At 41.6% G+C, this 22,851-nt stretch overlaps 2 protein-coding genes across 5 annotated transcripts in view; both read left to right on the top strand.

The window, feature by feature from the left end:
• LOC131108537 (protein disulfide-isomerase TMX3-like) overlaps window positions 1-22,851 on the top strand; it is a 137,744-nt gene that overhangs the window by 88,395 nt on the left and 26,498 nt on the right. The window lies entirely within an intron of this gene.
• Window positions 14,496-20,792, top strand: LOC131108533 (dermatan-sulfate epimerase-like protein). Its single transcript, XM_058059551.1, has one exon. The coding sequence runs from the start codon at window positions 15,458-15,460 to the stop codon at window positions 19,028-19,030; it is 3,573 nt and encodes a 1,190-aa protein (XP_057915534.1). The 5' UTR covers window positions 14,496-15,457; the 3' UTR covers window positions 19,031-20,792.

Genomic DNA, 22,851 nt, shown 5'->3' with positions numbered 1-22,851 from the left:
CAGAGAGCTGCAGTGAGGCCTGGGAGGCTGGGCTCGAACACGTGTCAGCACACGGCTCACTGCATGGCGAGGCTGTGATTTGCTGCTTGGACGCCGTCCTCGCGCTTAGCGGCCATGCCGGTGCTCATCGCATTGTCTCTGCCGTGTTTTTAGGACTTTGCTAGTCTTCTTTGTGAGATGCACAAAGAGGTGATGATGCAACTCCACAATAAAAGTGAGCATGTTTGGTGCAATTTTAAGCTAAAAAAAAAAATAGACTCCAAATTTTATTTAATTTCTTTTTTGTTTTTGTAGCGTTAAAGTTGTCTTTACACGTGCGTGGCATCGACTACACAAACCCGCATCCACCGTGCGAGGCTACAAGGTTATATTAAGTTTCTGATGGTTAAATTATTCCGCATCGAGCTTGACATTTGGGCTGCGAGGCTAGCGGAGGTCCGGGCCCTGGGAGCACTTGGTGGGGGGGGGGGCGACGTGGGCAGAGCGATGAATGATGGATGATGGCGGATGAAAGGCGAGCTGGAAGAGGAATGAGGCGATAAAAGGCGGCCATGAATCAAAGATTGCGGCTCGTGACCTGTGGGGGGGGGGCGAGTGTCGATCTCGTATTGTTGTGGAAAGGTTTCGCTTTTTGACGAGAAGGAGGCGACCCCCCCAATATGTGCCCCCCTATTATCATTTTGAATGCAAAATATGGAGCTGTGTACATGTGACCCATGAAGTGTTTGTGATAGAACTCTTCTAGTCCTCAAACGCAGCACACTAAAGAGGGAAGATTTGTCAAAACATGCTAATACAGGGGTGTCCAAAGTGTGGCCCGGGGGACATTTGCGGACCATGTCACATTCTTAAAAAAATTTAACAAATTGAATTAAAATGTTTTGCATGTTGGGGCTGCACAGTGACTGAGTGGTTAGTGCGCAGGCCACACAGCTAGGAGACCCAAGTTCAATTCCACTCTGGGCTATCTCTGTGTTCTTCTACTCAAACGCAGCACACTAAAGAGTGAAGATTTGTCAAAACATGCTAATGCAGGGGTGTCCAAATTGAATTAAAATGTGGTTGGCACACAGGCCACACAGCTCGGAGACCCGAGTTCGATTCCACCTTCAGCTATCTTCAGCTATATGTGTGGGGTTTGCACGTTCGCCCCGTGCATGCGTGGGTTTTCTCCGGGTACTCCGGTTTCCTCCCACATTCCAAAAAAACATGCTAGGTTAATTAGCGACTCTAAATTGTCCATAGGTATGTGAGTGTGAATGGTTGTTTGTCTATATGTATCCTGTGATTGGCTAGCCACCAGTCCAGTGTGAACCCCACCTCTCGCCCAAAGACGGCTGGGATAGGCTCCCTCCCACATTCCAAAAACATGCTAGGTTGCTAACATGCTAATTAGCGACTCCAAATTGTCCATAGGTATGAATGTGAGTGTGAATGGTTGTTTGTCTATATGTGCCCTGTGATTGGCTGGCCACCAGTCCAGTGTGAACCGCACCTCTCGCCCAAAGACGGCTGGGATAGGCTCCCTCCCACATTCCAAAAACATGCTAGGTTAATTAGCAACTCCAAATTGTCCATAGGTATGAATGTGAGTGTGAATGGTTGTTTGTCTATATGTGCCCTGTGATTGGCTGGCCACCAGTCCAGTGTGAACCCCAACTCTCGCCCGAAGACGGCTGGGATAGGCTCCCTCTCAGATTCTAGGTTGTTGTTAGATGTTGTTGTTCTTGTTAGATGCTAGGTTGCTAACATGCTAATTAGCGACTCCAAATTGTCCACAGGTATGAATGTGAGTGTGAATGGTTGTTTGTCTATATGCGCCCTCTGATTGGCTGGCTGGCGACCAGTCCAGTGTGTACCCCGCCTTTCTGGGATAGGCTCCAGCACCCTTGCAACCCCCATGAAGATAAGCAGTAGAAAATGAATGAATGTTCTGCATGTTTTATGTTCATTTGCGAGGTAAAAACCTCGCTATACCGCCATCTTTGTAGGTACCTTCCACACCAAACGCATCCAAATATGTCTTCATGGATGCTGCATTGTTGAAAGCACGCAGGAAGATCATAAAGATCCAAAAATAGAATCCTCAAAGGGATAATAACGGGATGAAATGTCAAGCCCGGGTGGGGTAAACAGCAGCAGTCAAACATGAGCGTCTGTTGTTGAGGTTAATCTGCAGAGACGCCCTCCATGTTGCGTTGCGACAGTCACAATGCATCAATGCACAACTTAAGGCGCCGTCGCTCCGTGAGCCTTGTCGTTCGCCGCGGGTCGCCAGCTTCCCCAGCGGCATACGGCCCACCAATCAGAGGTGCCCGATTACGCCGCTGCGCCACTTAAGCTGGTGTAAAAAAGACAAACTCAGCCAAGGTCGCGGTGGAGCCAAGCAGGCCTCCCACGGCGCACATCTGATGCTGCCTTTAAATGCAGCAATTACCACCCGTCGAGTCTTGTGACTATTTCATTATTTATTTCAACAAATAGGGGCGGCGGCTTGATTGGAGAGAGACTTCCTGTGTAGCTGAGCGGCTGGCAGGCATTCAGACCTTTACAATAAATAATTTGAAGCTATTCATTCATATAAATGTGATTTTTTTTTTTTATTGTGATGTTGCAGCGTCTACCGTATAAACGAGGAACTTGAACAGTGCTCTCGTGTCGGGAGAACGCCGTTTACTCCTCCTTCCCTGCAGGCCTCTTTAAGCTTCCACTAATTGATGTCGATTAATCAAATCAGTGGCGCAGTGCAGAGAAGGATGACCTTATCAGCTAGGCGGCGTGACCTCTGTGGTAGCGAGCTTCCTGATGAATAAGAAAAGACGGTGGCGGCGAAGCACGCTATGCGCTCGTTCACGTTGAGGCAAAGGCGATAATGGATGCTAATTGCATAGCAGTTACTTAGTTGAGAAATTGTAAATATGCTAACTAGATATATTCTTGTGATTGTTTGCGTTGTTATAGTCATACTTTGAGTCCTTTTCCACATTAGCATACAGTAAAAAGTCAATTCTAGTATCTGGAACAAAGAGCTTCATCTGAAGAGCTTCCTGTTAGCATGTTAATATGCTAAGAATTTTTACCTGCTTGCTCTGAATTAATCTTTTAATTAATATTGAAAGATAAAAACATATAATTTGATTAGCTGGCTTAACTTGGAGAAAAGGTAAATATTAGCATGTGGAACATACTGTATTTACATGGAGCTTTCCCCTGAAAGAGTTCTTGTTAGCGTGCTAGCATGCTAAATTAAGTATATTCCTAAAAATGTTAGAACAATTCTCTCAAGGTTGTTTTGACATAGAAATATAGAATTTGTTATATGCATAACACGATGTAAAGTGAATTCTAGCATGTGGAACAAAGAGCTTACTCCTGAAAGTTTGTTGTCGGCATGCTAATATGCTAACTAGATATATTCTTGTGATTGTTTGCGTTGTTATAGTTATACTTTGAGTCCTTTTCCACATTAGCATACAGTAAAAAGTCAATTCTAGTATCTGGAACAAAGAGCTTCATCTGAAGAGCTTCCTGTTAGCATGTTCATATGCTAAGAATTTTTACCTGCTTGCTCTGAATTAATCTTTTAATTAATCTTGAAAGATAAAAACGTATAATTTGATTAGCTGGCTTAACTTGAAGAAAAAGTAAATACTAGCATGTGGAACATACTGTATTTACATGGAGCTTTCCCCTGAAAGAGTTCTTGTTAGCGTGCTAGCATGCTAAATGAAGTATATTCCTAAAAATATTAGAACACTTCTCTTAAAGTTGTTTTGACATAGAAATATAGAATTTGTTATATGCATAACACGATATAAAGGCAATTCTAGCATGTGGAACAAAGAGCTTACTCCTGAATGTTTGTTGTCGGCATGCTAATATGCTAACTAGATATATTATTGTGATTGTTTGCGTTGTTATAGTCATACTTTGAGTCCTTTTTCCACATAAAAATACAGTATTAGTTGGATTTAGAAATCTGATGAAGATGAAAAAGTCAATTCTTGGATGTGGAACAAATAGTTTCTTGTTAGCATGTTAATATTTAATTTTAATACTTATTTTCACAAAGTAACACTAGCTTCTGGTTAGCATGCTAATATGCTAAGCTAAGTGGTGATCACTTTACTTGCTTACCCTGAATTATTATTTTAGGATTCTTTTCACACAGAAATGTAGAATTTGTTTGATTAGCGGACCTAACAAAAAGAAAAGATGAATTTTAGCATGTGGAACAAAGAGCTTTTCCCGCCGACAGGCTTCTTGTTAGCATGCTGATACGCTAAACTAAATATATTTTAATGAATTTCTGTATGTAGACATCTTGGACACTTGTCTTAGTTATTTTCACAAAGTAAAAATTAACTTAAGAGCTTAAGGGCTTCTGTTTAGCATGCTAATACGCTAAGCTAAGCGGTGATCGTGCCATGTGGAACAAAGAGCTTTTCCCGTTGACAGGCTTCTTGCTAGCACGCTCGTACGCTAAACTAAATATAGTTTAATGAATTTTTTGGACACTTATTTTCACATAATAACATTAACTTAAGAGCTTAAGGGCTTCTCGTTAGCATGCTAATATGCTAAGCTAAGCGGTGATCACTTTACCTGCTTACCCTGAATGGTTATTTTAGCATTCTTTTCAGATAGAAATGTAGAATTTGTTTGATTAGCGGACCTAACAAGAAGAAAAGATTAATTTTAGCATGTGGAACAAAGATTTAGTTCGTGTTTGCATATGAATATGCTAAGCTAAGCGGTTTTCATTTTACCTGCTTCCCCTGAATTGTTGTTTATCTTGAGCATCAATCTTTGACATAACAATGTAGAATTGGTTTGATTTGAGGGCCTTTGCAAGAAGAAAAAGTGAATTCCATCACAAAGCGCTTCCTATCGGCCTTGCTCCTGCTGTAAATGCGTTCATACACCTTCCCTTTCAGCCTGTTATTTCCAATTTTGAGTCCTATTTGGCTTTAGAAAAAGAAAATGTGTAGTGCCGCAGTCGAGCGCGCGTCGGAATTTCCTGCGAGAGAAAGAAATAGACAAGACGCGACCCCGCCGACCTCCACGGGAGCTGCAGCGGCGATGATATGGAGACGCTCAGAGCCATTCCCACCTCGCCGCATATCGTTTTGTCCGCATCCTGACTGTGGTCTTGGGAACAATCGGACACATGATAGCGCGTTAGCCAGCCCAGCGCTGCAGGAGAATTGAGCCTGTCAATCAAACGGGTTGGGAAGCCTGAAGCTAATCAATGCAAGCAGGGCCCGTGATGTAATCATGATTATATTTTTAACGCTTGGATTCGCTCCCCTCTTGGCGTCATTGTGGTATTTTACAGTTTTACAACCTTAGTTTAAAGACCGGCGTATTATCAACATAATGATATGCCTGATATAGCGGCAATAATCCTGCTTTTTTCCGTGTTTTTCCTTCATATCTATGGATAGCGTAGCATGTGGAAAATAGGAGGAGGCTCATTCATGCAAAGGAACAATAACTCACAGGACCAAAAAAATGCACGGGGTCAAAGTTTCAGTCTGCTGACGACAAGTAGATGACAGGCGCTCCCATTTTTTATTATGGGCAAGCCTTTCACAAGAGGGACACATAGAAATGTGCAACTTTCAAAATTGTATCATTGCCAACAAGGCTAACCTGTATTTGATGGGAATAAGGATTCTTCGATCAATCGGCTGATATCGATGATATGAAAAAAGACGGTATCGATATCGGTCGATACTTGCATGTGCAGGAGGAACTTTTGTTGTGTGCAGGTGAAGTGTTGTTCATACATTTTTAAGGACTGAGTGATTTGACTCAGTAATAATAATAAATACATACAAGTATCAACAGGGCGGTCGAGTGGTTTAGCACGCAGGCCTCACAGCTAGGAGACCCGAGTTCAATTCCACCTGTGTGGAGTTTGCATGTTTTCTCCACGTACTCCGATTTCCTCCCACATTCCAAAAAAACATGCTAGGTTAATTAGCGACTCCAAATTGTCTATAGGTATGAATGTGAGTGTGAATGGTTGTTTGTCTATATGTGCCCTGTGATTGGCTGGCTGGCGACCAGTCCAGGGTGTACCAAGCCTCTTGGCTGAAGACAGCTGGGATAGGCTCCAGCACCCCCCGCGACCCTCGTGAGGAAAAGCGGTAGAAAATGAATTAATGATTGAATGTTTCTTTTTTTAGTCGGGAACTGATATTTTCCCCAAACTTCCAGATGTTCTACTACTGATTACTAAAGAATGGAAAAAAAGGTAGAAACAAACTTTTTGTTTGCGATGAAAGATGGTGTGGTTGCACGTCGGTCGAGTGGTTAGCGCGCATGCTACACAGCTTGGAGACCCGAGTTCGATTCCACTCTTAGCTATCTCTGTGTGGAGTTTACACGTTCTCCCCTTGCCTGCGTGGGTTTTCACCGGGTACTCCAGTTTCCTCCCACATTAATTAGGTTAATTAGTGACTCCAAATTGTCCATAGGTATGAATGTGAGTGTGAATGGTTGTTTGTCTATATGTGCCCTGTGATTGGCTGGCGACCAGTGGCTACGGTTTTACCCCGCCTCTCGCCCCAAGACAGCTGGGATAGGCTCCAGCACCCCTTTGTGTGTATCCCTTGTGAGTAAAAGTCATTATTTTAACTGCCGCAAAGCATGCTGGGAAATGTGACCAATCCACAGCTGCAAACTCTTCCATGTTACATTGTAACCTTTTGTGTTGATCTAAAATACTGTAGATTTTTCCGAAGCGGTCGTCCATCAAAAATCACTTAATCAAAATAGAAAACTACACCTAATTGCAATTAAATTTATTATTTAAATTTACAATTAAATTTGACTACAGTCACAATTTTTTTCCCATTTTTTTCTAATTGAGGAAATGATTGTCAGATCATGAATCATATTAATTTTGAATATATAATTCACAAAGCTTTGGATCGGTACAGTGTGATGATAATTAGGCCAAACGCGGGGGAAAAAAAATAATTGCTGCTTATCATGATCGCAGTTCAGATCTGATGGAAATTTTTGATGAAAAGATGAAGTCACATCCCGCCATCAAAAAGGACGCCCCCTCGCTCCCTTTGAGGTGGGAAAAGTTTTCGGATTTTTGCAAGAAACTTAAAAAAAAAAAAAAAAAAAAGAATCACACAAGGAAGAGATGTCTGGGGATTCACTGAAAGGCTTTGTGGAGGCAGCCCACTTTGTGGCGACGACTCGTCTCTCACTCATAATTCCATTTTTCATCAAAGTGTGTGTTTTAATCTCCACGTTCTCTCATCTTGCCTGGGAATCCACTTGTCCTTATCGTTGATTTTAGTCCCTCCTGGTGTTGCCTGAGCAATTTAAAACTTGGATGGATTCCCTTCAAGCAAACACTACTTACTGTGCCTAATTAATTCCTAATATTCCTAATCTTTTTCCTTGCCTGTTTAAGCACATAGTCACAACCCACAACATGCATTTCATTTTGGGCATAAGGTGGGATAAGGCAAAGGAGGACATCTTGAAGAAATCAGATGCTTCATTGTCGTCTTTTTTTTTTTTTTTTTCCGACTAATGCGTTCAGCATTTCGTGGCATTTGCCGTTTTTCCCGCCCTCGAGTCCCGCCGTTTTGCAGTCACCTTTTTCGAATTCAAATTACCCTCTGGGACGCCAAATTTAGCCGCTTGAAATATTCATGGCGAGCTTGTAGGGTTTACCTCAGAGAGGGCAGAGGGGGGAAGTGGAGAGTGGTTATGAGAGGGGGGGTGGGGGGGGGGTATACAGGTAGCGTTTCAACCTGGGCCCAAGCGTTGCTTAATTTTTTATGCGAGCTGCCTCGTAAAAGTCACGGGAGGGAATACTCCAAGGTACTCATATTTTTTTTTTTTCGTCTTTGGGTATCAAAGGCTTGGGTTTATTTAAATAAACATTCCCGATAGGGCGTGTTAGCATTGTGCTAGCGCAGCTATAAAGAAGGAATTGATATCTAACTTGTCATTCACGTTGTGTTTGTATGCTCCCACTGAGCCATAGCATGCAAATTACCTTTAATTACACATGCAAAATTAGTGTAAACCTTGCCATTCGTTGATTGACAGGTTGTCTCGGGTGATTTATGTCCAGACCCGACCGAGATTAGTGCATTTCCACGAGGTAGGACTCCTTATTTATACATTTATAAATATTTTTGTAGTTACAGCTAAGAAAACCTAATAATTTAATAGGGGTTTTAACATTATTAGAGACCTCTACACATGCAATAACACCCCTACAGTCACATTTACACTCATATTAACCAATATAGTTGACATAATCAGAGTAATATTGCTGTCTGATGTTAGGGGAAATGATTGGTGGGTGAACAGGAAGTGACGTTGGGGGTTCAGAGCTGAGTTCCAGGTTGCCACAAAGATTTCCAAAAAGTAGGACCCTCCTTATTTATACATTTATAAATATTTTTGTAGTTACAGCTTAGAACACCTTAATAATTTAATACGGGTTTTAACATTATTAGAGACTTCAACACATGAAATAACACCCCTACAATAACATTTACACTCATATTAACCAATATAGTTGACATAATCAGAGTAATATTGCTGTCCGATGTTAGGGGAGATGATTGGTGTGTGAACAGGAAGTGACGTTGGGGGTTCAGAGTTGAGTTCCAGGTTGCCGTGAGTGTTTGTTTATTGTACCCGAGGTCATTGAAACCTGCCATAAAAGCCTTATATGTCTGATGCTAGTGCATTTCCTCGAACATTACAGTCACATTAACAGTTAATAACCATTAACCATATAAGGAAGTCCGTCTGTGATGTCACAAAGGAACATTTTTACCACACCTTCTGAAACCGAACGTTTTTAGCCATTCTAAACTTTTTTTCAGGGCTCACTTCTAAACGCTTAAACCTCATTATCTGAAACTTTGGCATCGTTTAACTCGATAATACAACATTTTAGCTAAAATTTTAGATTTTTTTCGCATTTGTGTGTAATTCATGAACAATGGGAAAAAAATGTTACCTTACAAATGAAATCCATGTAAATCACCGATGGAGTAGGTGTCTTAAAAAACCTCGCCTCGGGTGCCATGTTGGGAAGGAGTGTATGGAAAAGCCGCTATTGTGAGCAGGTGCAGATGATCCACATTTAGCAGCAGGTATTAAGGACACCGGGAGGATAAATGCGTAAATGGACTCATTCACAAGCGGCGAAGCGATCGTAAAAAAAAAAAAAAAAAAAAAAAAAATGCGGCCATCATAAAAGAAAACAAAACAAACGGCTTTGCATCTGGCAGAACCTTTTAGTGAAATTAGTGGAATTTATATGTGGAGAATCCAAGTCCACATTATGTTGTTGTTGGAAATAATTATGTGAAATAAATAAAAGCTCTATTCACGTAACATTAACTGTCATATATAAGTGTAAAAATAAGCTAACCACTCTTAATATTCATGTGTTAAAACATCATGCAAGTGTAAAAAAAAAATTGTTTAAAGTCGGGCATCACATGGAACATTCCGGTGTTTGTTTTCTCCTTTAAATCAACCCAAGGAAGTTGTATGATTGACAGGCCACCTCCTGCAAGGGAGGAGCCTTGAAGCCTTTCAGATGATTGAAGCTGCCATTTTGGCCACAGGGACAAACTGGAGACATAACATCAGATACCCCTTAGGGGAGGGGTTGGAATTCTCTGCAGGCAGAAGTCGGTGGTGGTGGTGGTGGTGGTGGTGGTGGTGGTGGTGGTGGGGGCGGTGGAGGTGTGGGCGGGGGTCTTTCAAGAGCAAGGTTTGTCGCCCTCTTTGCTCCCAGCATGTCATATTTTTAATAAGGGCATTGAGTGTCCGTGCACGCCTCCAACGGCCTCCATGACATTGTTCCGTGCTTCATAACTGCCAGTCATCCTCACATCCAAGCTTTGGGTTGACGTGTCGGCATGAAGCTAAAATGCGCTAAAAATGCACTAAAAATGCACTAAAGCTCATTGAATGTATTTATTTATTATATCTAAATAAATAATAATACTTTAATACTATACTTTAATATATATATGTATATATATATATATATATATACAATATATTTAATATAATACTTTAATACTATAATAATTTATTATTATAAATATTTAAATAATATATATCTAAATTTATATATATAATATAATAATTATAAATTTATTAAATGAATAAATAACAAACTTATTTTTAAATATAATAAATATATATAATAATAATACATTTATTATTTATTTTACATTTATTATTTTTTATGTAGTATAATATTTATTTAATTTATTAAATAAATAATGAATTTATTTTAAATCTAATAAATATATATAATAATAATACATTTATTATTTATTTTTTTATTAAATAAATTTGTCATTATTACATTAAAAATGAATTATTATGTAACAATAATTTAAGAATTTAATTATATATATAATTTAATAATTATTATTAGCTAGCTAGCTCCTCAACCCAGTGATTGCTGGGCACAACACTTGTGACTACAGACGTAGTTTACCACCCACATGTGTGTGTGTGAATGAATAATGGGTTCACTTCATTGTGAAGCACTTTGAGTTGTGTATACTAGCTTAGCTCTGTTTTTGTCTTTGATGTGATTGGACCAATGCTAGTTCCCAGCATGCCTTGCAGCACTTGTTTTGTAAACGGTCGGTTGCGTTCAAGTTACTTACTTACCTGTTGCATATTTGTGAAGTCATGATTATTGTAGTTTGGTTGATTATTGCTTAAAACCTCTGACCATTAAAGTTCACCATAGTAGATAAGGCGGCCCCACGGGTTTGAGACCCATGCATTATAGTGTCATCCCACCTGATAACTTTTTGAGAGTACTATATCTTCCCTGTGCGCTCCGTCGCCAGGCAACCAGGACATGTTACTAATTGGGATGCCCGCTGAACTCGAGCTCAACTTTCACTCCTGGCGGCCGCCTTAAGGAGCCGTGACGTTCTGAAGCGGGACTTCAAACGGTGCTCCCGACGCACCGCCTGACAGCTGTCCCGCCGCCGTTGTCATCGTCGTCGTAGCGCGTTTTGAAAAATCCCTCCTCTGCTGTAAAACGGGATGCCCTGCGTACACGTCTGAGCGTGTGAACACGCCGAACGACTCTAAAGTGCCGTTTTTTCCATCTGATGCGGCGTGTGGAAAACATCAGGGGGTGATAGTACCTGCTGATGCACAATCTAACGCTTACACCGTTGCATATTCATGTCGGACAGAAATAGTTCACTTGCCAATAGCATCCTCTGCAAAAGCGATGCAGGTGCAGCCCAGGAAGGAACTTGCAATTTCCTTTTTTTTTTTTTTTTAATAAAAAAGAATCGTTTCTCCATATGGAAGAGTTGCGTCCTTCGAGAGATGCCTTCCCTGCAGTGACGCTGATAAGGCCATGTGTGCAGGCGGAGAATGATGAAGGGGGGGGTGCATCATGCTACAGCGGGTCCCAGCGGGGGGGAGCATGCTCTAGAACCGAAAGACAGAACAAGTGATCCATCATGAAACGGTGCTGCACACTAAGCTAATATACACAGTAGGAGGTGATCAATGAGTCGATGGCGGCTCGTGTTAGGAGTCACGCCCACGTGAACAACAACAAACACAGGGAGAGATAATGCATACGTCGTTATTCTTCAACAATAGGAATAGAAATGGTCAGTTCCAAGGTCAAACCCCTACTAAGTATGTATTTTAATAACTTAACCATCAGCTTATAGTGCATATTAGGACTCAATTATTGCCTACTTGGATGGTATGTTCCACCATTTTAGCTTGTACAGAAGCCCAAAATGTACCACTTCCACACTGGATGGGAGGAGAACTTTTATTCACTCTTTCATCTAACGTCATGTCTCAATACTCGATAATGTACCTTTTGTCTTTTAATATTTTTGACTAGTCGACCTCATTTAATTTTGGAAAAACAGTGATACAGCGAGGGAACGCTAATCGAACCGTGATCATGTGAGGGACAACTGTACATACAAAAATTATTTGTCATATTTCAGATATTTATTCAATATTTTGTAGAGCAAAATAACAAATTAACAGAATAAAACCACCTTAAAAGGCAGCAGCTGTACCTTTACACCACCAGAAACTATGCATTTTTCCGCTAACCCTCTCCTGCTTGGAGCAGACTTAGCACTCCATGCTCGTCCCCATGGCAGCCATGCTTATAGTGCACATTCTTCTATTAGGACTCAATTATTGCCTACTAGGATGGTATGTGCCACCATTTTAGCTTGTACAGATGCTAAATTGGGAGAAGCCCAAAATGTACCACTTCCACACTGAATGGGAGGAGTACTTTTATTCACTCTCATCTAACGTCATGTCTCAATACTCGATAATGTACCTTTTGTCTTTTAATATTTTTGACTAGTCGACCTCATTTAATTTTGGAAAAACAGTGATACAGCGAGGGAACGATAATCGAACCATGATTATGTGAGGGACAACTGTACATGGAAAAACTGTACATGCAAGAAAAATTTTTGTATTTGTCGTATATCAGATATTTATTCAAGATTTTTTTTTGTGCAAAATAACAAATTAACAGAATAAAACCACCATAAAAGGCAGCAGCTGTACCTTTACACCACCAGAAACTACGTATCTTTCCGCTAACCCTCTCCTGCTTGGAGCAGACTTAGCACTTCATGCTCGTCCCCATGGCAGCCATGCTTATTCTTTGCGCATTTGCCGAGAATGCGCCCCCTTGCGAGGAAAAAGATTTGATAACTTCATATTTTATTTCCAATCATATTTTTTAATATTTCAAAAATATGTATATATAGGCAAGCAGTGGTACTTGTGCCATGATCATTGATTTACTGTTTACTGTAACCCAGCAGTGCCCAAAATGTGACTCTGTGGGGGGTACCACATTGTAGAAATATAATACAATACCATAACATAATATAATAACAAGACGTAACCATATTACGTCACAGTATGACTGTGCTGCTTTTATCTCGACCAAACCACCACATCGTACAAATGTTGGCTTTGACGGTTGTTGTCACATTACCCCGACATTCACATATTTTGAAGGTTCTGCAGTGTCGTTTCTTTTTTTTTTAAAGTTCACATTGCCGGAAGGAACTTGTGCGCAGAAGCGTAACAACCTTGCTAGCATGCTTTTTTTGAATGTGCAAATAAGATGGAAATGCAATCCGTTTGCAAATAGCGTGCCAAACGGCTGAAAGGAAAGAAATTAAGAGTGTTTTTAATGTCTTGATGCTAACGGCGTACTCACAGGAAGCCATTTTGTATCGTACTGGACTCGGGCACTGTTGGATCATTTGGAGTCTGTCTATTTTATTTCCATAAGGAATTGTGTTGCATTATTGTCATTGCGTGACTCTGCTATGTTTGTGTTCGTGTGCATGGAATTGTGCCAGGCTCTGTCTTCCGTGTTTTGGGCACGACTGACAAACATCCAGAATGAATGCATCCCATAATCAGTTCACAGTTCCACATGTCCGAAAGGAGTAGGAAGAAGCAAAGCTTATTAAATCCTACCCCTCCATCTGGTACTTTTACAATCAGTAACTGTTACATTTGTTCACTTCCTGCTTTCCTAATATATTTATTTAAATTAAATTAAATTAAATTAAATTAAATTAAATTAAATTAAATTAAATTAAATTAAATTAAATTAAATTAAATTAAATTCATTCATTCATTTTCTACCGCTTTTGAAATTAAATTAAATTAAATTAAATTAAGTAATATTACAAGAAACAAAATTGTGAAAATTAGGTTGTTGAAAAGGTTATGTCACAATAATAAAGTCCAAATATTCAAGAAATAAAGTTATTATAGTCTAAGAAGAAAAAAAGTCACAATTTCATGAGAATAAATTAATAAAATAAATTTGTTATAGGAAAAAAATAAAATAAAACAGCACAAATAGAAAACTCAGCTGTAATTTTACAAGAATAAAGTCAAAATATTACAAAAAAAAGTTAGTCTAAGCTATGATTGACATTTCCGTGCCTGAGTGGGCTGATGGAGGTTTTTTCCGATTCTTTACCTTATTTCGTCCTCCATTTCTGTGATTTCTGCATTTGTTGCTTGCGCTCCAAGGCTCTTGGCAACGGGTTAATGACTTCTACAAATTAAATTAAATTAAATTAAATTTAGTCCTAGCATATAAGTCTTTCAAATGTAGTTCTTCCCTGACATCAAGTATTGGATGACATTTTTAGGTAATTGGTTATTTTTAGCCTTATGCATTATTTTAGCTGTTTGAAGAGGAACTATATCAGCAAGTTGAAGTACTTGTGATTTTAGAAATAAGGAGTTAGTATGTTCTCTGTAGGCGGCATTATGAATTATCCTTACTGGCCTTTTTTTTTGCAGTACATTTAGCGAGTGAAGATTGCTTTTATAGTTATTACATCATATTTCCACACAATAAGTAAGATATGGTAGAACCAGAGCGCAATAAAATGTGTGGAGTGATTTCTGATTGATTTCTGGCCACATTTTGTTGTATATTTGTAATATGAGGTAATATGAGATCATATTTTCATCTATAGTGATCCCCAGAAATGTATTTTCTTTCACTCTTTCGATGTTTACACAGTATATTTACATGAGTGTGAGTGACGTGGGTATCAAAAAGGTTATGTAGTGGCACCACTTGTTTGATTCCCAGCTTTGCTTGCTGGCCTTCATGCTCAGTAAAGAGAGAGAGAGAGAGAGAGAGAGAGCTATTTGGTGCCACAGCGCCCTCTGGCGGACATTTGGTGTAACATTTTCCAGCGGTTCCACTCGCCTGGAAAACAATCAAAGTGTTGAACAGCGAAGCTGACGACGACGCAGATTACACACATGTACGCGGCGTCAGTGTGTGCGTGTGTGTGCGTGTGTGTTCATACACGCCAGCACACGTCGACCCAACACCTTTACTGCTGCGTGGAATCTGGAATATTCATCATCCTCCTCTTCATCCTCATCTGGGAAGCTGATTTACTGTTTCCTGCGCACAATGTGGAAAAAAGGGAATACTTGAGGAGTGACGACAACTTTCCTTGCCTTTCCGAGGCATAAGAACTAAGCAGCGGTACAAGAAAGATTCAAAAGCCGCGACTGGGTGAAGCCCATACGGGGCATACTCGCGGTGCTCTGCAGCCCCGGGGAAAGGGAGCGATGTCGCCCGCGGAGGAGCGTCGCTCGCCGGGGATCCGCTCCACAGATGCTGCGGTTCGGTCCGGTTGCTCGCGGTGCCTTTGGGCGCCACTGACGGGACCAGACACTGATTGGGGCTGACTGTTTGCGCCAATATTAAGGAGGATATTAAGTTTTGCATTTTTTTTTGTGCACTATTGGAAGTGAAGGACACATTTGAAGAATATGTATTTTTTTGCAAAGTGCACTGAAGTTTGTTTAACAGGACTAATTTCTTGAAATCCCGACCACAATCATGGCAGTGAAGTGGACTCTATATGTTTTCTTTTTATTCCCACTCTGGATAGCGACTGCAGCATTTTCGGGGCTTCTAAACGCCACAGACAATGACTTTTTCCAGGATGACTTACTCCAGGTCAAGCCGGCCCCCGACCGAGTGCCCAAACATGCGGCGGCGTCCCACCCTAACCTGTATTTTAGCCACGGGGACCTGTCGCTTATGAGGCAGAGATCTTCCACCACCCACAGCCACATATTTAAAGTCATCCGTGCGGCCGTTTTCACCATGTTATCCAACGCCGCTTATTATATTCCGCCCGCCAAACACGAGGCGTTCAAGAGCAAGTGGAATGAGATTTACGGGAATAACTTACCTCCGTTGGCTTTGTACTGCGTCCTAGTACCCGAGGACTCTGCCGCCATGCAGTTTCTTATCAAGTTCATGGACAGGATGGCGGAATACCCGGACTGGAAGGTGACCCCGGCGCCTAATGACGAAGTTCCTGTGGCGCATTCTCTCACCGGATTCGCCACCGCTTATGACTTTGTTTATTCCTACTTGGACAATCAACGGAAGGATATTTACTTAAAAAAAATCCGATCCGTAACAGAGGAGATGTTTGAGCTCTCGAAGTACCGCGCGTGGGGTAAACAGTACCTACACAATCATCAGACCACGAATATACTCGCCATACTGATCGGCGCCATTGTGGTGGGTTCACATGACGACCAGGAATCGATGATGTGGAAGCAAGTGGCGGTGAATTATATGGAGAAAACGATGTTTCTGTTAAATCACATCGTGGATGGCACGTTGGACGAGGGGGTCGCTTACGGGAGCTACACCGCCAAGTCCGTTATGCAGTACATCTTCTTGGCTCAACGGCACTTCAGCATCGAGAGCACTCAGAACAACTGGCTGCGGAAACACTTCTGGTTCTACTACGCTACCATTTTACCCGGTTTTCAAAGAACAGTCGGTATCGCAGACTCCAACTACAACTGGTTCTACGGGCCCGAGAGTCAGTTGGTGTTCCTGGACTCGTTCGTTATGAGGAACGGTACGGGAAACTGGCTAGCTCAGCAGATTCGGAAACACCGACCCAAGGACGGTCCCATGGGGCAGTCGTCGTCACAGCGTTGGGTCACGCTACACACAGAGTACATATGGTACGACGCCCGGCTCATCCCGCAACCGCCGCAAGACTTCGGCAAAGCAAGAATGCATATTTTCTCGAATTGGGGCGTGGTCACCTACGGAGCTGGTCTACCCAGCGGTCAAGGGAACACGTTTGTGTCTTTTAAGTCTGGAAATCTTGGTGGGCGTGCGGTTTACGACATAGTCCACGAGAGACCCTACACTTGGTTGGACGGGTGGAACAGTTTCAACCCAGGTCACGAACACCCGGATCAAAATTCGTTCACATTCGCTCCCAACGGACAGGTTTTTGTCGCCGAGGCGCTTTACGGGCCAAAGTTCACCTACCTCAACAACGTTTTGGTGTTCGGTCCGTCTCCTAGCAGTCAATGTAACGCTCCGTGGGAGGGTCAGATGGGCGAATGCGGAAAATGGCTGCACTGGACCGATAAAGGAGTGGGCGACACCAAGGGGGAAGTGATCACCGCCGCGTCACACGGGGATACGATGTTTGTGAGCGGAGAAGCGGCGTCGGCGTACTCGTCGGCCATGAGACTGAAAAGTGTTTACAGAGCTCTGGTTCTGATGGACACCCAAACGCTTGTGGTGCTCGACCATGTTGAAAAGGAAACCGATTCACCTTTGACGTCGTTCAGCGCGTTTTTCCATAACCTCGATATCGACTTTAAATACGTCCCGTTCCGCTTCATGGACAGGTACAATGGCGCCATGATGGACGTGTGGGACGCCCATTATAAAATGTTTTGGTTCGACACCCACGGTCGCAGTCCTGATACTCGAATTCAGGAAGCGGAACAGTCGGCGGAGTTTAAAAAAAGATGGACTCAGTATGTTAACGTGACGTTCCCGATGACGGGCGCGGTTAGCAGAGCGGCGTATGTCTTTCACGGACCGTATGTCAAAGTGTCTAACTGTAAATTTGTCGATGCTAGCAAAAACGGTGTGACGTTGTCTTTAACGATCAATAACACCGAACGGTTAGTCTCCATAGCGACAAATTATAAAGATATCGGCGCCAGATTTGATTATTTAGGATACGGCGGTCACTGTAAAATGGAGGATCGGTATCAAATCACTCGATTCGGTCTCGGAACGCAAGTTCTACCCAAACAATCCAACAACGCTAATCAGTTGTTTGACTTTGCATTCACGCTCAATTTGATGGCGGGTTTACTTCTATGCGTCGCCGCCGTTTTCCTCGCCGTGCATAGGAAGTTTTACGACATTTGCTTCAGGCTACGGCGCCTGATGCGGTACGCACTTCTCACCGTGCTCATGCTGTGGCTAGTCGAGTTGCTTTTCGTGTCCAATAGCTGCGATCAGCTCCTATGTGGCGTGAAATGGAAAAGCCGGGGCGGACCCCAAGACCGGCGCCAACTCGTTCTTCCCACCGTCCTCATCACAACCTTGCCCGGTTCAGGGTCGGACATCCTTAAGCACCTTTTTTACAACAGCACCGACTTTGTTTACATTAGAGTTCCGACTGAGCACATGGATATTCCGGAGACGGAGTTTGAGTTTGATTCCTTTGTGGACCCTTGTGAGTGGTCCCGGGTGGACGCCGAACGAGGACGTTTTAAGATGATCCAAGGATGGTTGCATTCTCTGTCCCGCAACACTAAGCTGCATTTGCAGAACATTCAGCTAGCAGACGGTGGCTGGGGCGGCCTGACCCAGAAGGGCGGCTCCCCCCGCAACATAAAAAAAAGTACCAAACGGCGGGAGTCGTTGCGAGGCAGCCTCGACAGAGACGCGGAGTACATCAGGGCGATGAGGCGCCACCTCGCCGAGTACCCAAACAGTCGTGTTGTCCTGAACATGCGCAGTGGGAGCTGGGCGCTTAAACTGCCTTTTATTCAGGAGGTTGTTGGACCCCCCCTGAAGACCATCTATGTGCTGAGGGACCCTCGAGCATGGATTTATCTCATGTTGTATAAGAACCAGCCCAGCTTGTACTCCCTGAAGAACATCCCTCAGCACCTTTCCTTGATATTCAAGAAGGACGCCGTCGGGGATGGCTGCCCGAGCGTGGCGCCAGAATTTACCGCCCTCAGGAATCTGCTGGCTCATTCGGAAAGCGACCCGGTGGTGATACTGGCTCACTTGTGGTTGGCTCACACCTCCGCCGTGCTGAGGATCAGCCAGAGCCTCCCCGAGGACTCGTACCTCCAAGTGCGCTTTGAGGACACGGTCAACTTCCCTCGAGAGACTGCCGAGAGCATTCACTCCTTCCTGGGGGTGCCGCTGTCCCCCGCCGCCCTCAACCAGCTGCAGTTTACCACTTCCACTAACTTGTTCAACCTCCTCTACGAGGGGGACATTTCCCCCGCCAACATCGATATGTGGCGGCAGAAGATGCAGCAAAGGGACGTGAAGCTAGTGGAGGACATATGCGGGGGCGTGATGAAGCGGGTGGGTTACGCTAACTGATTTGCACTGATTTGAAACTTGACATGGGGGCAGGGGGACGGGGGGCGACTGGGGATGTATGCTGTGTTTACTCCATTTTATATTAAAATGGACGTGCGGGCGCTTATGGATTAATTTTGTCTGAAATGTGTGTTGAATTATGATATCTGTGATTCTTTTTTGTTCTTAATCTGTGATGTCATTTGCAAAGATTGTGTTTGAGCACTGCTGAGGGATGTATTAATATGTCAATATCAAAGTATCATATATTTATTGGCCATTTTTTTTATTTTGATGCGCGCCGTCATGCTGCTTCCCTTTAAAACATTCATTCATTGTCTACCATTTTTCCTCGCGGGGGGTGCTGGAGCCTATCCCAGCTGTCTTCGGGCGAGAGGCGCACAGAGATGGCCGACTGTGGGATTGAACTGTGAGGCCTGTGTGCTAACCACTCGATCACCGTGCAACCAAGTCTTTCTCATTCATTCATTCATTAATTTTCTACCGCTTATCCTCACAAGGTCGCAGGGGGGTGCTGGAGCCTATCCCAGCTGTCTTCAGGCGAGAGGCGGGGTACACCCTGGTCTGATCGCCAGCCAGCCAATCACAGGGCACATATAGACAAACAACCATTCACACTCACATTCATACCTATGGACAATTTGGAGTCGCTAATTAACCTAGCATGTTTTTGGAATGTGGGAGGGAACCGGAGTACTCTGAGAAAACCCACAAACTTCAAACAGAGATGGTGAGGGTGGAATTGAACTCGGGTTTCCTTGCTGTGAGGCCTGTGTGCTAACCACTCGATCACCGTGCAACCAAGTATTTCACATAATATTACAATTTAAAACCAGAGTACCCGGAGAAAACCCACAAACGCCTCACAGAGATGGCCAAGGGTGGGATTGAACTCGGGTTTCCTTGCTGTGAGGCCTGTGTGCTAACCACTCGATCACCGTGCAACCAAGTCTTTCTCATAATATTACAATTTAAAAAATGTTTCTTGGAATTTTTTTTGTTTGTCTCCTATAATGTTATGACTTTAAAAAATATTCAAAAATTAGAGTTTTTTTCGGAATATTTTGGTTTCATTTTGGTAGCTGTGAGGTCTGCGCGCTAACCACTCAACCACCGTGCAGCCTTCTTTTTTAAAACTGAGAAATCTTATTTCTAATTGTACTTTTGCCTCCATTTTGGGTCGTAAGCCAATCATATTTGTACATCCACTGTCATGTCAGCGGAAGTACACACACACCTCGTAAAGATAGAAGTATGAAGTATTTCTACGTATCCCAAAGGAGCGTGCATGAATATGATTATTCAAACTCCCTTTGGCATTTATTGAATTAGATCAGAGGGAAGTGCTTAACGGGGATCAAACTGGAAAGAAAAGGAGAGGCTCTGTTAGCTGTGACACATTTCCAGTCAAAGCAATTTTCCAAAGCACCCCCCCACCACCCCCCACCCCTTCAGCGGCTCGCATTAATCTGCAAAATGTCACAAATGAGGCGTTTGGCTGTTGAGGCGTGGAGGAAACGCAAACAGTTTCCATTTCCTGTCTCGCTCAATCAGACTTCTAATGATCTATTTTTTGTATTCTTAGAGAAAGGAGGTGTTTTATTTTTGTGTGGGGGGGGGGATTCCGTCCGCCCGCCACACCTCGCTTAGCTATTACGTCTGGGGCATCACCTCCCGCTTCTGTGGCCTTGATTTATTGCAAAGGTTGTCCTGCAAGGTGCTGAGATGATGTAACGGGAAATAAATTCATTCAATATGTGGAGCCAACCCCTCCGTTTGGTTTGTGCATCGCTTTTCATTAGCTTGTGTGCGTTTTTGCTGTTGTGCTCATTAGCATTGGCCACCTGCACAACTTAATGAGGTCCAAACACGGCGGGTGTTTCTTGATATTTAGGCTTCAGAGGGTGAAAATGCGTTATTATATTTCCAGCTGGATATTTAGTGTTTGGATGGCATTCCGTTGTGCAGGTGTACCTAATGATATGGACAGTTTACTGTGTAGTTTGGGTCTTTTTATGGCAGGTTAATACTCACATTGGCCGTTTATGGCTTGTGCGCCGCAGGTTTGGTACACTTCCTGTACTCTTGGTAGTATTTGTGCCATTGTTTGAATTTCAAAATACATGCTTAATAAATTTCATATTAATGTAAACAAAAATTCAACATACAATATACAGTAAATACCTTTTACCAACACAAAAATCTTAATAAAAATAATAATATTCCAGAATATACATTAGTTTTATAGAATCATATTCAATTACATTTATTATTTGTTTTATTATGTATTATTTGTTTTATTATTTAAATATTATTTAAATATTAAAATTTATTATTATTTATTAAAAAAAATTCAACATACAATATGCAGTAAATACCTTTTACCAACATAAAAATCTTAATAAAAATAATAATATTCCAGAATATACATAAAATAAATAATAAATTTAATTGAATATGATTCTATAAAAACTAATTATGTATATTCTGGAATATTATTATTTTTATTAAGATTTTTATGTTGGTAAAAGGTATTTACTGCATATTGTATGTTGAATTTTTGTTTTAATAAATAATAATAAATTTTAATAAATAATAATAATATTTAAATAATAAAATAAATAATAAATTTAATTGAATATGATTCATGATTATTAAATGTTATTATTATTTATTAGAACAAAAATTCAACATACAATATGCAGTAAATACCTTTTACCAACATAAAAATCTTAATAAAAATAATAATAGTCCAGGATATACATAATTAGTTTTTATAGATTCATATTCAATTACATTTATTATTTATTTTATTATTTAAATATTATTATTTAAATAGTATTATTATTTATTATTACTATTATTTATTTTTGTTAGTAATATTTATTATTATTTATTTATTTACATTTATTATTATTTATTTAAATATATTATTATTATTATTATCTATATATCGTATATTATATGTTATTGTATATTATTATTAAGGTTTAAGTTTTATAGCGCCCCCTGCAGGCTATGGGGCCCTTAGCATTCATCTATATTGCTTTATGGGGCAGTCGGCTCTGACTATGAGGCAGAATAACTATATCATATGTATAATTATATTGAAAAAATATATTTCTAAAACTACAGAAAACACAAAAAAAATCCTGCTATGTGTAATAATAAAAAAAAAAAATCTTTGTCTCTCATATGTAAGCTCTTGTTGGAAACACCTGAGGCGAATATTTCCCTTGACGAATCTCGACTTGTTGTGGACTTTTTTTTTTTTCTTTATCATGAGGCCGCACCTTAACTTTCTCCCATTCTGTGTGTGGTATTAGTTATTCATTTACTTTGCCTGCAGACATTTCAAACAGGAATAATGTCGCTTGACCTTTTTGGGAATAGAACAAGGTAACAAGTCTCCACCTGATAGTAAAAAAAAAAAAGAAAATCGACACAAATTTGCATATCGAATCCGTAAAAATGCATCACAGGAACTGATATATAGATTTCTAGCTAATTGGATGTAATCGTTTATTGTGCGACAGTAGACATAACCGGTTGGGATCGTGCTTCTGTGTCTCCGAGGTAGCCGCAGGTGAGCCACATTAAAAATGAGACTTCCTTTTTCCGTGTATCCGTCTGTCCCCGGGAGAGCCGCTCCATCGCCGTCAGCTCATTAATTAACCTTTGCTGCAGCCGCCATCCATCAGCCCTTCACCCTGAGCCACCGTGAAGCTGGCAAAAAAAAAAAAACGAGGTCTTCGGGTCATCTCGTGGTGTGTTCGGATGCAGCGAGCGCCATCGGTAATAATAATCAACCGGGAATATAA

This window comes from Doryrhamphus excisus, chromosome 21, assembly GCF_030265055.1.
Source record: "Doryrhamphus excisus isolate RoL2022-K1 chromosome 21, RoL_Dexc_1.0, whole genome shotgun sequence".
In the NCBI taxonomy this organism is placed as follows: domain Eukaryota; kingdom Metazoa; phylum Chordata; class Actinopteri; order Syngnathiformes; family Syngnathidae; genus Doryrhamphus; species Doryrhamphus excisus.
This window is presented reverse-complemented; position numbering and strand designations above follow the sequence as displayed.